The sequence below is a fragment of the Sus scrofa genome, chromosome 2 (assembly GCF_054392235.1).
Source record: "Sus scrofa isolate SSC_HxYL_T2T_F1_AM1 chromosome 2, Sscrofa_HxYL_maternal_Yorkshire_Landrace_v2.0, whole genome shotgun sequence".
Classification (NCBI taxonomy): Eukaryota; Metazoa; Chordata; class Mammalia; order Artiodactyla; family Suidae; genus Sus; species Sus scrofa.
The window spans coordinates 28,425,861-28,440,261 of NC_139384.1; the positions used below are offsets into that span (position 1 = coordinate 28,425,861).

At 42.7% G+C, this 14,401-nt stretch overlaps 1 protein-coding gene across 9 annotated transcripts in view; it reads right to left on the reverse strand.

Annotated features, from left to right (window-relative positions):
- Positions 1-14,401, reverse strand: part of TRIM44 (tripartite motif containing 44) — a 112,181-nt gene that overhangs the window by 3,443 nt on the left and 94,337 nt on the right. For 3 of the 9 annotated variants that reach the window (XR_014837066.1, XR_014837065.1, XR_014837064.1), the window contains exons 5-6: positions 7,122-7,358; positions 1,655-1,737 (exon numbers count right to left, since the gene is read on the reverse strand). Coding sequence is in view for 2 of the 9 variants with exons in the window: in XM_085011442.1 (XP_084867568.1) it covers positions 7,328-7,358 (31 nt within the window). In the remaining 7 variants the exon portion in view is untranslated. Of the gene's footprint in view, positions 1-433; positions 1,738-2,878; positions 7,359-14,401 lie in introns of those variants that run through there. The other 6 variants (XR_014837070.1, XR_014837068.1, XR_014837069.1 and 3 more) reach the window with 4 other exon arrangements.

Sequence of the window (14,401 nt, forward strand, 5' to 3'; positions counted from 1 at the left end):
AATTTAATTTCTTCAGGTGTGATGCCCAGGGCCATCATTTTAAATATAATTGTATGGTCCTATGATGTTAGGAAAGAAGAACTGAGATGTGTAGAGAGCTTTTTTTGACACTAAATGCCTCCCTAAGACAGTGCTTTTTGGGTTCTTTAGTCTACTTTAACTTTTTTTTTGTTTGTTTGTTTTCTCTATTGCTGTCAGCTCTTTTTCCAACTTGACCTAAGTTTCCGCTAGAAATCTGTTTCTTACCCTTAATCTGCTGTAGGCTCAGAAACCAGATGCAAACCTTTAGAATTATGTGTGAAGTAGGAATAAATAGGTTCTGAGTATGGTGCTTTATGGGTAGATAGATGGCCTTTTTCTTATGTGTTTGCTTCATGATATTTATTTCAACTGGTCAGCCGTCTTGTTTACTGATTTCCTAGTTCTCAGTCAGTTTTATTTTTGTTTTTTTGGATATACCGATGGCATGAAGAAGTTCCTGAGCCAGGGACTGAACCCGTGCCACAGCAGCAACCTGAACCACAGCAGTGACGACAGATCTTTAATCCACTAGGCCACCAGGGAACTCAGTCATTTTTGAACAGCCTCAGCAAAGGTTTCAGATTTTTCCAGTTCTGCCTCAATTACTAATCGTCAAACCATCTGTGTAGATTTCATGTTTAAGAAATAGGGATAGGTGAAGCTGACAGATGGCTGAGCTCTAGTTAAATGAGTTAGTTGCAACAGACTCCCTAAAATTGTGTGAAGGTTGTAGGCCATTTTTGTAAGGCAAATGGTATGCCGTGGCCATGATGGCTCAACTCAGTAAATGAACTATAAAAACAGACGAACTCTTTTTGCAGTCCCTTTCCAAGAATATGAAGCTGGCCTAATGTCAAGCTGCCTTCAAGATGTTTAATTAAATTACAGACTCAGTGCTAGAGTTGGCCGACTTTTGAGATTCTAAGACTATGGCAAAAGAAGCCATGGTTTTGCCTCTCCTGGTGATTTCATTATTTACGGCCTTGGAATAAAGGAGATAAAGCAATCTAATAGTCTTCTCCTTCCAAAAGTGAAGTTTCAGGTCAAAAGAGGATTTCACTGCTGTCCTCAGTCCTCCTTCCCTCACTATACACTGCACTTTGCAAACTATACAAAATGAGGTCTAAAAAAGGCAAATTCTTTTGTCCCAAGGCCATACCATATGTGTTTGTGGGGAGGGGATGGGTAGGGGATATTATTCACCAGTACAAAGTGGAATCAGTAGAGCTGGAGAGGAGAGGTTGAGAGCAGAGGTGTAAAGTCTGCCAGACCTGGGTATTTCTTAAATCCTAGCTTCTCATTTATTAGGGTGTGACCTTGGGCATAGTATTTAACTCTCTGATTCCTAAGCAATAAAACAGAGAATGCACTAATAAAATCAGTGCTGTTAAGAAGTAAATAAGATAAAGTAAAAAGCAACTGCGACAGTGTCTGGCCCAGAAAAGAACTCACTAAATGGTAGCTATTATTATAAATAACAATGAATGATTTAGTCTGAACACTGCACTATGTAACAAGGACACATACTCAGCCCAGCCAGTTATTGACTTCAAGCAGCCTTTCATTTTGTTTTTTGTGACACCTTCTTCACTTACTAAGACTGGCAGCCTGACTTTCTACGCAGTGTACCTACCTCTGATGCCCTCTTAAGGCCAGGAGATCCTCCAGACCAGCTGCAATTTCACACTTTTATGAGTATAAAGGAAATGGAGCCACCTGTAAGTTGGACCAAGCAAAGATCAATGAAACAAAATCAAGAGTTGTAGCTTTCAAAGGGAAAGACAATAAAATGAGAAAGGGCTGGGGCAATGGGATGTGGTATTGAGATATTGGCACCAGGAAGTAGAGAAGAGAACCTCCAAACACATTGTGGTTCATTAAAACACTGAGCCTCCCCAGTACTACAGTGCTTGGCAATCCCATCCCACCAGGCAGAAGTGTCCTCAGCAACTGGGGAGGGAGGAAGTAGGACCTAATGATTTCTACAGGAGACAGAAAGTCTGCTGGCCCGGCTGTCTCAGCATGGCTCACTGGGTGACCCTGAGTGACTGACTTGCTCCAGCACCCTATCTTGACTAATTTCTCTAAACTTCACACAGTCCCCAACTAACTAAAGGAGTTTGATGGAGACAAACGTGTTAAAAATTTTTTAGAGCAAGGTTCATAAACTGCAGCTTCTCCAGACACTCTTGCTGGTGGGTTTTAATGATGAGTTTTTAAAAATTGAATTTTAATGCCATTAGGTATGACTTGTACTTTCTAATTCATACAGTATCTACTATCTTGAGTTTTCACATTTTGCCTCTGGGTTTCAATGTATCCTCTGCTCCTAATATTACAAACTGGACTAGAATTGCTTCATTTGTAACTTAATTCTATCTCTTCATCAATTATCAAGTGCGTACTTCTAAGGTTCTTCAAAGATGATTTTCCTGGCCTAACTGTAATCTGCTCTATGAAGATTTTTTTTTTCTAGAAAAGACGGTAAAAATTAAAATTTGACCGCCCCTCTGGTTAATCCAAATTGCAAAACTTTTATGTTATTTCATTGAAAACATCATTTAGGACCGAGCATTCTTAAGGCTATAATCTACTTTGCTCAGAAAATTTAACCCAGGCATGGATCATTTCACTTTGAGGAGAAAACACCTCTTTAAATAACAATGACTTTAAGTCTGTCCTTTTGCCACTTTCCAGAAACCTCCTAAGCTACTCAGGAGAAGTCTGGGGCGAATGAGTGTTCCTCTCTCATAACCCAAACACCATCATCTCCAGGATTGTCACAGTTAAGAATGCAGACCATCATGAATATTTACACCTAGCAGGGCCCTTTGTGCCCAACTCGGAGAGACAAATGGTATTTCCAGTAATAGTTTATTGATTTCCAAATGCACAGGGGCGCTGAGTCCAAACATCCTGGGATAGCGGTAAATCTCTCTTACAAAATAATTTACAGTATGAAAATGATATACTGAAACATTAACTCAAACGTGTAATTCTCTTGAAAGATTGAGTGTTCCCTTGTTTAATGTAAAGGGTGAAAGGGAAGATGGCTTGGGAGGGAATGTGATTGTGTGCACAGGATCACAGGCAGAGGACAATGGATCCACTCGTCCTCTCCACCCATGCAGTGTGGCCTATCCCTGTGGAAAGACTAGTCAGGCTTAAGTCCCATTAAGTATAAATCTACTGTACCCTCAAGGTCATATCAAGCTCAGAAAGACTACGTGGCATTTTTTTTTTTTTAATACCAGTATACCTGCAAGTATCTTAATTTTTATTTTTTCTGCTCTGGCACTTGTTCTGCTGTTTCTAGAGTATTCTCAGGTCCAAATGCCACTGTTTTACTAGGCAGGCCCCCAGAGGACAGGACTGTGTAGGCCTTAGAGCTTTTGGGATGGGCTGGGGCTTCAGAAACACTGCTGGGTTAGGCAATATGCATGAGATGTGAAGCTTCCCCCAACGGATTTTCTCATCGAAAAGCCATTCCACGAGTGTGGAATTTCAGGTACTGGCAAGAGAATATTTTCTAGGAGGAGGAGCGGATTTCCACAGCCCCACCACTCCCACTAGTCGTGGACTCTGCAGCTGAGCCCTCAGGCCTGACTGGAGGCTCAGACTCTCCCGTCGCCAAAATGGCTGGGTAGCCACATTCCCCACGTCATCAGGCATGGTGGAGGAGGGCTGGGGTGCAATTTCCTTCAGGGCTGTCACCTTGGCTCAAAACTTTGGGAGCTGACAAGCTTTGCCAAGGAGTTGCTCTTTTTGTAAACATCTTGTAAGCAAGCACCTAAGCTCCATTTATCTGGTGATACTTGTAATCAGGGTTGGCAGAAACCGCTGCAGTGGTAGGCAAGATAATGAGGGGCTGCTTTGAATCTCCCTTAGTTGTTAAATTGCGTGTGTGTGTGTGTATGTGTGTGTGTGTGTGTGTGTGTGTGTACACACTTCAGGTATCAGGAGGAAAATCTATATTCACTGGACTTTGAATTACCACATCCTCCGAGCAGAGACTGGCTGGGTTTACTAAAATATGAAGATTTCCTTTTCCGCAGCAGTGCAGCAGCAGCCATTTCAAATTAAGTTAGAGAGAACACGCTTTCACTTTGACCATTTCTGAGAAGTTCCATACTCCCAAAGGTCTAAAGACACTGTATTTAAGGGGGATGGCAGCACAAAGGAAAGGTCTCCCCCTGCTCCTGGGGGCAGGCTCAAGTAGGCACTGTGTACCCAATGTATCTGAAGAGTGAGGTTACCCTGATGCCCTTTCTGAGTCCAAACTACAGCCATGAAGTGCAACTGAGAGAAAGGGTGGAGCTGTCAGATTGTGGTGGGGGACCCTGCAGCCCTCTTCTCCCTCTGTGTTTTGAGCATGCAGAGAGTTAGGAAGAGCCGAGGATAAAACCTGACTTTAACACTTCCTAGCTGTGTAACTACAGGCAAGTGACTTGCTCTCCGAATATGTATTATCTATCACCTGAGAGATGAGGCGCAAGTACGGGGTCTGGTTCAGAGGCCATGTCCCTTTCTGGGCTGTCAGAGCAGAGACTCCAAGCACTTCTTGGAATTGCCCTGGATCTAATGACATCAAATCAAAGGACAAACCCCCTCTTAGCCTCCAGATACCCAACCTTTGGAAGGCAGCCAGGAATTACTCTGAGGACCCAATTCAATCTGAAGACATTCATCACCTGCCTCCCTTGATGACTTCTCCCCAGAGGTTTCCACAGACCCTGTAGCCAGACAGGACACAATTCTGAGCACTCAAACTCTTACTGACCTGGCAGGAAGGAAGCCTCCACATGCTGGGGATTAAGGCTGAGCAGCACGCTCCAGCTTTGGGGAAGCTGGTACCACTGCAGGAAGCACCCAAGTTCTTAGATTGATAAATGCTGCTGGCAGGAACTCAGGAGCCTGGGCAGAAGGTGCTGTGTTGTGTTTAATGCTTCCCTGGTTAAAGTTTTATCAGGTGCTGAAGACAACAGGAGCCCTTTCTAAGTAAATCTGAAATCCTTTCTAAGTAAAAGCAAAAGTGCTTTCCTTGAGGATTACAGAGATATGATAATTCATTGAGACAGGCTGGCATGTACTTTTATATCTTCATTCATATCCACTGCATAAATGCCTGGGTTTCCCAAATACTGACTTAAAATAATAACATATGATAAGCTGTGGAGGAGCCAATGATCTACCTGTCCACTGCAGTCCATTGCTAAGATAAGGCTAATACTTGGAGATTAAACAATAATTATTGGGAAAAGACAACACAAGCTTCAAAATCCTAAAGTCTTCTTAATCTTCTGGATTTTTAAACTCTTTTAAGAATGACCACTGGTCCTCCTTTAGGGATAGTTTCACTGGGTGTGGTTGGGGGTTGTAATTAGTGGTATACCAAATTCTCCAGTCTTTGCAGGCAGAAAGATTAAAGCACCGAAAATGTCTTAGCCATTTATTGGTCTCTGGTTTGAGTGAAAAATACTTTTTTTTTTTTGAACAGCCCAAACTACTCTCAGCCCCAGCATCCTGACATATTTAGTGAGCCAGGGTAATCCTAACACAGAAGCATATATGCCTAATAGCTTCCTGGCCTCAAAGAAATAATCATTTCATAGCATGCACAGGACTGAACAGTGATATAAATAGGATTCCTACAGTAAATATGGTTTATCCCTAAAACCATCCTGCACACACACATCAGTTGGGCCTAAAGCTTTGTGACAGGTACACAGGTCACAGGCAGGCAGACAGAAAAGGAAGAGTTTCCCCAATGCAGGCTTCTTTGGTTCTGCCTCAGAGGCACTAGAAGTCTAGGCCCTGAGTCAGCAGAAACCCTAAGGCTGCGTGGATATGGTTCCAACTATACTTCTCAGAAGTGAACACCAAAATACTACTACAGGCAGAGGAGGGGGAACACGTGCCCCACTTGCAAATACAAATTCTCTGCGAAGCCTCCCATTTTACCTTTACTGTTTATATGTATGAACATGCTATTTCACAATACAATTGTGTTTGTTTTATCAAAAAAATAATGTTACTCCCCAAGTCCAAACCATTTCTTAAGTAAAACTGATATTTCAGAAGATGTATTTTTTAGTCTGCAGTTTTGTGTTCCCTAGCACATCACTGCTTACTTGGGAGTAAAAAACTTGGTTTTAAGGAAATGTGATTTGGGAGTGTGGAAAGGCTGGAGTCCAGCCACGGGCTGTCTCTGCTCATGTCTCTAAGGGGAGAGAGCCAGGGCACAGCAGGTGAGCCGGAGGCCTGTGGGCGGGGAGCACCGGGAGAGGTCCCCGCTGCAGTAACAGGAAGGTGTACCTGCTGGGAGCCAGTGCAATCAACACACCACGGAGTCCAGGGATTCTCCCCACGCTGAGTTTAAGCCAAATTAGGCTAAGCTAGGAGAGCAGGAGCAAAACCTACACTGAAAATTCCCGTTTGGTAGCACACATTTCAGCCTTTTATGTTGTGACAAGACCCATAAAACCTCAGAATCCACCCAAATAATTCAGGTTCCATCAGATCCTTTAGTGACCCCTTTGGAACTCAGGCAATTTGAGTTCAGAAATACTGATTTCAATGTCAACTTTTAATCAAATCTCTTTGGTCCCTTTTTTTAAAAAGTCATTTCCTTCCTACTTCTTCAATCTTTTTTTTTTTTTTTTCTTTTCACTTCCACAGCACTGAATTATGAATCTGAAGTCCTGGATAACCTCATGTACTAAAAATATCTCTCTATATTTCTAACTTTTAACTCTTTCTCTGTTTTCAAGCCATCCATCTTATTTCATGAAACTACATTTTCACAGATGCATACTGGAATTTTAGAGACTAACTACGTGGGTTGATTGGGCCCTACTTTCCCCTCATTTATTTCATGCCTCAATAATAATGAAGTGGGGTTTTATTAGCAGGTAGGGAAACAAATTTTGACTGCCCTTCGAGATTATGCCAGATCCTTCCTAATGAAGTGATGCTGTTTGGGTATACAATATTACAAGGGCTGGCTTTCCTGAGTAAGTTCAAAGCAGCCATGGAGGGATCACCTGAAGGACTGTTTAACTGGTCCTAACTGATCAAAGGCGCACCTTTCCTTGACCTACCACGGTAAGAGAATGAGAGGCACAGTCAGTAACAGTAAAACTGGTCATCCCTTGGAGAGCTATTTGCTTGCTGTGGATCTGGGGACGTATCTGGTAGAAGTACGTTTGTTGCTGGGCAGTTTTCACAGGAGTGAGAAGCTGTTACATACACGCTGTCACATACACACAAGGGGAAGGGATGATTTTCCACCGGGGATGGCAGGCCTTCATGTGTCCTCTTCTTCTTCACTGGCACCACTACAAAGGAAAGGAGAGCAGGTGAGTTAAGATATGGAAATAAGGGAGGCAGCCTAGTCTACTGAGGGCGGCGCAGGCTCTGCTGTCAGACTCACCTGGATTCCGGTCCTAACCCTACCCTGCTGGGCACTACGGTAGTAGGCGAGTCACTTGGCTTCCTTGCTTTCTGATTTCATTTGACAGCAGTGATAATGATGATAGTAAAACCTGCTTTCTTAGTATAATGGAGAAATAAGTATGATGACACATGTAAAACACACTGTGCCTGGTACGCAGTAAGCAAACAGCTATTTAAAGGAGCAGGGGAGGGTCATAATTATTTTTAAAACTTGACAAAATAAATTGCTAGTAATAATCAGGGCTTTGACTTCCCCCAAACCTTAAAGTCGTCTACTGTTAGAAGAGAAAAACAAAGAGAAGCTATTGTTCCGCACACCCAATGATATTTCTCGCTTGTAATAAAGCCAAGGTTTCAATTCATGCCACAGGGAGAAGTGCTGGGTTCAGACGTCACCAGTTCAGAGGAGGTACTCTAAGTCAGCCTTCCTGGTTACTCTTTTTTTTTTTTTTTTTTTAAACTGCCATACCTGCAGCATATGGAAGTTCTTGGGCTAGATGTTGAATCAGAGCTGCAGCTGCCAGCCTACACCACAACCATAGCAACACAGGATCTGAGCCGAGTCTGTGACCTACACTGCAGCTTGTGGAACTTGGGATTCTTAACCCACTGAGCAAGGCCAGGGATTGAACCCACATCCTCACAGATGCTATTATTGGGTTCTCAACCTGTTGAGTCACAATGGGAACCCCCAGACTTCCTGGTTATTCTCCAAGTCCATCTTGCTTCTTTCACAGCCCTTATCATATCCTAAAGGATCATCTCTTTGCTATTTACTCTCCCCTCTCCCCTGCACCAGGGCATAAAAGAGGAGCAATACTGTCTGTTTTATTGACTACTATTTATCTAGCACTAGTCCAGTGCTAAGCATACAAAAGTGTTCAATAAACAGTTGTTTTAAAAAGGAAGTGAGAAATAAAAACAATAGGAAGGGAAGGAGAGAAAGGGTTGGAAGGGAAGGTCAGAAAGGGTTGAAAGGAATGTCTTTGACTGTCTTGACCAGGGCATCCTAGATGTCAGTGTATTTCAGTGGCCAAAAAATGAGTCGTGAGTCTCAGGCACATCTAGACCTCAGCTGCTCAGGGTGACAGCCTCCCTGGCTCATCCTGGGAGAGAATATTGTTGATACAGGGACCAGGGCCAGAAAAAGACCTAGGACACTTAGAAGGACAAAAGTAGCAAACTTGTCTGGTTTCTCCTCCACACTTCCAGAGGCCACTGTACTTCAAACAATAATAAGAACCAAACGGATCAACTGTGCTGGGGCACTGAGCTCAGGGCTCCTGGCCTAGTCTTTCTCATACTCCCCACAACAATCCTAGGATGTAGGGACTATTACTACTATTGCTGTTCTTTTCACTTGGCAGATGAAGAAAGTGAAGCTCTGAAAGATGTAAAGTCTTTGGTCACATAGTAAGATCTGTGTTCTTAAAACTTAAGGATTAGTTTTGGCTAAAGTCTGAAGCAGTCAGTCTAGGACACCTGGAAGGGAGGTACAATCCTTTGGTTAGAGACAGAAGTTAGGGAAGAGGAAAGGCCTAGTGTGCATCAGCTCCCAGCTATGACCTGGAAATGTTTTTATCTCACAAGGGGTTACCTATGTCTATATAAAATCTGTGCTTTTTTGCATGCAATTGGGAAAGACTTTAAGGAAAAACATCCCAGGCAACAGACCTGTAGTTTTCCTGCTAAGGGTGAAAACATTTCAAGACAAGAAGCCTGAAATTAAGGTAACTAAACTCTAGAAGCCAAAAGAACCAACTCAGCAATTATCACGATTTAAACTGTGCCCAATTTCCATGCTCTTTTTCTGCCTGTTGTTCACTCATGGGATGAAGGGCTGGACAGTGGACCATCATTAAGGAACAATGTTTGATGGCATCTGTCCCAAAGGAAACAAAGGGTCTTTCATGAAAGAATTTCACTAGAATCAAGGCACAGTTGGAACCAGCACCATATTCTCCCCTTTGGTATTATAATCTAAAGCAAGCTCAATGTTCTTCTGTCAATTTTCCTTCAAATATGAGAGGTCTAGTGTTAAGCATGTGCCCTTTCCTTAAACTGTGGTTCACTTTTTAGCCTTCTTAACTTTAGATGCATAGTTTAAAGGGTTCATGAACCTACTGAAATTGAATACGAAATTTTGTTTGTGTATTCCTTTGTCTGAGAGGAACTGTAATTTCCACCATATTCACAAAGAGGTCAACAACCCTCCAAAATGGAGTATAATAAAATTATAAATAAATTAAGTTCTTTTCAAGTTGCCAGTCCCTTACTATAAGACTTGCAGAGTTTACTTGGGGAAAAGATCAGAAGCCCTGACTGATTAAACCTTTCCTCCTTACCTTAAAAGAGATTTGTGGAGTTCCTGTCGTGGCGCAGTGGTTAACGAATCCGACTAGGAACCATGAGGTTGCGGGTTCGGTCCCTGCCCTTGCTCAGTGGGTTAACGATCCAGCATTGCCGTGAGCTGTGGTGTAGGCTGCAGACGCGGCTCGGATCCCGCGTTGCTGTGGCTCTGGCATAGGCCGGTGGCTACAGCTCCGATTCAACCCCTAGCCTGGGAACCTCCATATGCCGCGGGAGCGGCCCAAGAAATAGCAACAACAACAACAAAAGACAAAAAGACAAAAGACAAAAGACAAAAAAAAAAAAAAGAAAAAAAAAAAGAGATTTGTTCTTGGGCCTGAATGATATAGCTTGTCTCATAGTTTAAATGCATGAGACTCTAGGATTCTGAACTATCATTCTCTACTTTGTGTTTGGCATGATGCTAGGCACAACAGTGAGAAAGATGACATCACAGCAATTGCCCTCATAGACTTCACAGCCTAGTAGGTGGGAGAGGCCGGGGGTAAGGGGAGGGGATGGGGGGAGGCCAGGGGTAAGGGGAGGGGATGGGGGGAGAGGGACATTTTTTGTCCAGCATTGAATAAAGCATATTCATTTTCATAATTAATAACCTGTTTTTTGTAACAATGAAGAAGAAGGAAAGTCATAACTGCGTCTGTAACACAGATTTTTGTTCACCTTGTGTGTGATCTCTCCTGAAGGGTCACACAGTATAATTAGTGTGAGTTATCATCTGAACGTTCCTTCTTCACTCTGTGTATAATCTGGTCTGTGTTCATAAGATTTTTATCTTCAATAGCCTAGAGTTTTTACTTTCTCCAAGGTAAGTAACACAGTCTCCCATTTCAGCCACTTATCGGCCTCTGAAACATCTACCATTCACATTTGGATTTATAATTGGAGTGGTACTCGGTGGGTACTGAAATTTTGTGTCTGTCTTGTTACTGTTGTTTTGAAAATAATCTAGAGGTGTGAGATAGCCCATTCTGTAGTAGGTAATTACCGAGAGAAGTAGCATTATGCACTGGCTTAAGTCACCAAACTAAACTAGGTTCAAATCCCTGCTCTGGCACTAATGAGTGGCAGGACCTTGGGTGACTTGCTCAACCTCTCTGAGTCTCAGTTTCCTCATGGTAATAATGTGTATCTTACATGGCTATTGTGAAAGTTTTATGTATTTCATGCAATATAAATACTTCAAAGTGTTGGCTTCTATCTTCAACCTGCTTCCTTCTTACCCAGAATCAATACCTGCCTCCTATTAACTTCCCTTCAATGTCAATCTTCTGGCATCCAAAATGCTACATTCCACAGCAAGTGCATTCCTATCCCCAGATATCCTTAAATTTCTGGAGTGCAACAGTGCCTTCTTTGCTTAGAGAGATTTTTTAAAATGACAACTCCAGACCTAACAAAGTGCAGACATCGAATAGAAAAAAAGGCTGAGTGCATGGCTCTGACCCTTCTATTTGACAGGTCTCTAGAAAAGTCAGTCCCTGCCAAACATGGCTGAGGACAGCTGTCGAGTGAAGCCAGTTAACTGGCCTCCGTCACAGGCTGAAAGTGCTGTTGTTATCTAAAAGCAGTGGTTTTAAAACTGCAGTACACGTACCTTTCTTTTTGTGGCACATAACGACCTTCCAGGAGGTATTTGGTCATTGCTAATTCAGAGGAAATCAATCTCCAGATCCTTATCTTCCATACATACTCTTTCTTAAAACTGACCTTTCCCAGAACATGCCAGTGATCTGCAGGTTCTCTCTTCAGCCACTCTCACTTTTACAATCACCTTACTCCTGCCTCAGAAAAGAAATGCATACCCCTCGTCCTCCTGACTCCTGCCATGGCACAATTTTAGAATGCCTTGCTTCTAAGAAGAGTCCTAGGAGAGCAGGGTAGCAAACAATGAAGGTTACAGTCCCTTATTTCATCCAGGTAGTAAACATTTGGCAAAGCTGTGTGGCCTTATCTGTCTATCCACAGATCAAAGAATTCATATTCAGAAGTGAGATGGTTGTCATGATGTATATACTAATATGTTTATTTTAATTGAAAAAAAATGAAACCAGACTTGGATCTGACAGAAAGTAAGATATGGCTGGATGGTTTGATCATAAAAACCCTCTTTGCCAATGAAATTATACAGTGGATCTCACCTGTAAATTTAATAAACTAAATCTGTAGTGCCAAAGTTTTGATAAAAATGTATATAAAGCTCACGCTACACAGTCTGTTAGAAATAACATCCTTTTCAACTATCTAAACTTGATATATAGTTTTAGGAGTTACCTTAAAAAATGGGCAAGAAAGCACATATTTTTTTCTAGATTATTTTAGGGGTTATAAGAACAAAAAGTTTAACTAAAGGAACCGAGAGTTCCTAAATCATGACTGGGAGAGTGATTCGACATGTGACACCTCCCTGACGAGGGGCAGGGGTCCAGCTGACAGAACGGGACTAGGAAGCCCAGTCAGCAGGATGCTATGTCCCCTGTGTCATCAGGCACACCACCTCATGAGCAAAAGTCCTGGGGTGCCTGTGAAATTGAAGGAGTGGTTAGAGGCATGCCACAAGCCCCAGTCGTATTCAGCCTCTACACATTTGCTGAAAGAGTGATTAGGACCAAGGAGTGTTTCACTGCCTGACAAGTTTTTAGATGATCCATGTAGTCAGGCAGCTCTGTTTTTCAGCTTTAGTCCCCAGAAATGGAGGCTTATAAGAGAAATAATGAATAAATGAGGTGGGTAGACATTCTGGTCTCGTAAGTTAAATAGCTTCTTTTCCAGAGAATATAATAAAACTTAATTTGATTTAGCATCACTCATACTGTTAAGTCCTTGGCTCTTTATTAATTATTGCTGTAAAAGTATTATTAACTCAAGAAGATGGAGAAGTTAAGAGGTATGAACAAAGAAGGGAGGCTAGATTCGGTTGAGATTCAAAAAGAGAGAGGCAGCATCTTCGAAAATGAAGCCACATAGGTACAGCATAAGAAACTAACTGGGGGAGTTCCCGTCGTGGCGCAGTGGTTAACGAATCCGACTAGGAACCATGAGGTTGCGGGTTCGGTCCCTGCCCTTGCTCAGTGGGTTAACGATCCGGCGTTGCCGTGAGCTGTGGTGTAGGTTGCAGACGCGGCTCGGATCCCGCGTTGCTGTGGCTCTGACGTAGGCTGGTGGCTACAGCTCCGATTAGACCCCTAGCCTGGGAACCTCCATATGCCGTGGGAGTGGCCCAAGAAGTAGCAAAAAAAAAAGACAAAAAAAAAAAAAAAAAAAAAAAAAAAGAAACTAACTGGGAAGTCTCCATTCATCACCTGAGACTGTGGTGCTCAGTTTCAGGAAGTGTGCGATCAGCCCAGCCTGAGGTGGGGGTGGGCCAAATACCCAGATCCAGAAACACTCCTCCACTAGACAAGAGCAGAACTGACACTTTTGTCTCCCATGTCACCTGTCTCAACAGCCTGGGCTGAAAGTGAGGAGGTTAAGGAATAAGAACTTATATATTTAGCTGCTATGTGTAGAACTAATACAAATTAATTTTAAGGAACATAAGTATAAGGTTTAAAAGATATATAAATACAAACTAAAGTAAAATGTCCTCAGCTTATCCTGAGTTAACTGAGAAAAACATGAGAGGACTTCAGAGTTCTAATTCTGGCTCTGCTGTGTGATTCTGGGACCCAGTTTTCTCAGCTGGGAAATTAGGATGCTTCACGTTATAAATGAAAATTCTGACTTACACATTTGCTGAGCTAATTAATTAGTGTTCATTTACACTTTTTTCCTCTCTTGCTTCCTGTGCACTTCTCTCTTTCCCCATTCCTCTCCAGCTCAAGCTGAAGGCTGACCTCGACATTCCAAGTTCTTTCGCCTCTTTTTCTGGCTGGGCCCAGATACCAGGTTGATGAATAGTATGGCTTGATCAATATCTAGTACAGACCCTAGCACAGTAAGCTCTAGTATGGGCAGAAAGCCCATGATTTCTCAATTCATTGTGGCTCTTTTTTTTGGCCATGACTGCAGCATGAAGAGATTCTAGGGCCAGGGATCGAACTTAAGTACCACAGCTGCCACTCAAGCCACAGCAGTGACAATGCCAGATCCTTAATCCACTGTGCCACCAGGGAACTCCCCATTGTGGTTCTTAAAGTCTAAGATGGCACCAGCCTTGTTCCATCTTCCTTCGCAAGTCACAGGAAACAGGGAGAAGGGCTCTTCTCTCTCCAGATCACATGACACTTTATCCCATGAACCGTTTCTTCTTCAATAATAACCACTGTTTGCTAATGACTCACTTAATGATTTCTGCACTGTGCTAAGCAACTTATACATGCAATCTCACTAAACCCCAACAGTAGCTTTAGGATAGGTATTATTATCTTCATCCTACAGATGGGAACACTGAGGTCAAGAGAAGCTACATGACTTGCTTGAGGAACACAGCATGTAAATGGTAGATCTAGATTATGCAGTCTCCGGAACCCTTAGATAGGACACTGCACTCATGTAAGAGGAGAGACATAAAGCTGGTCTTCTGAGCCCTGGTTACCCAGACAATATGTGACAGCCA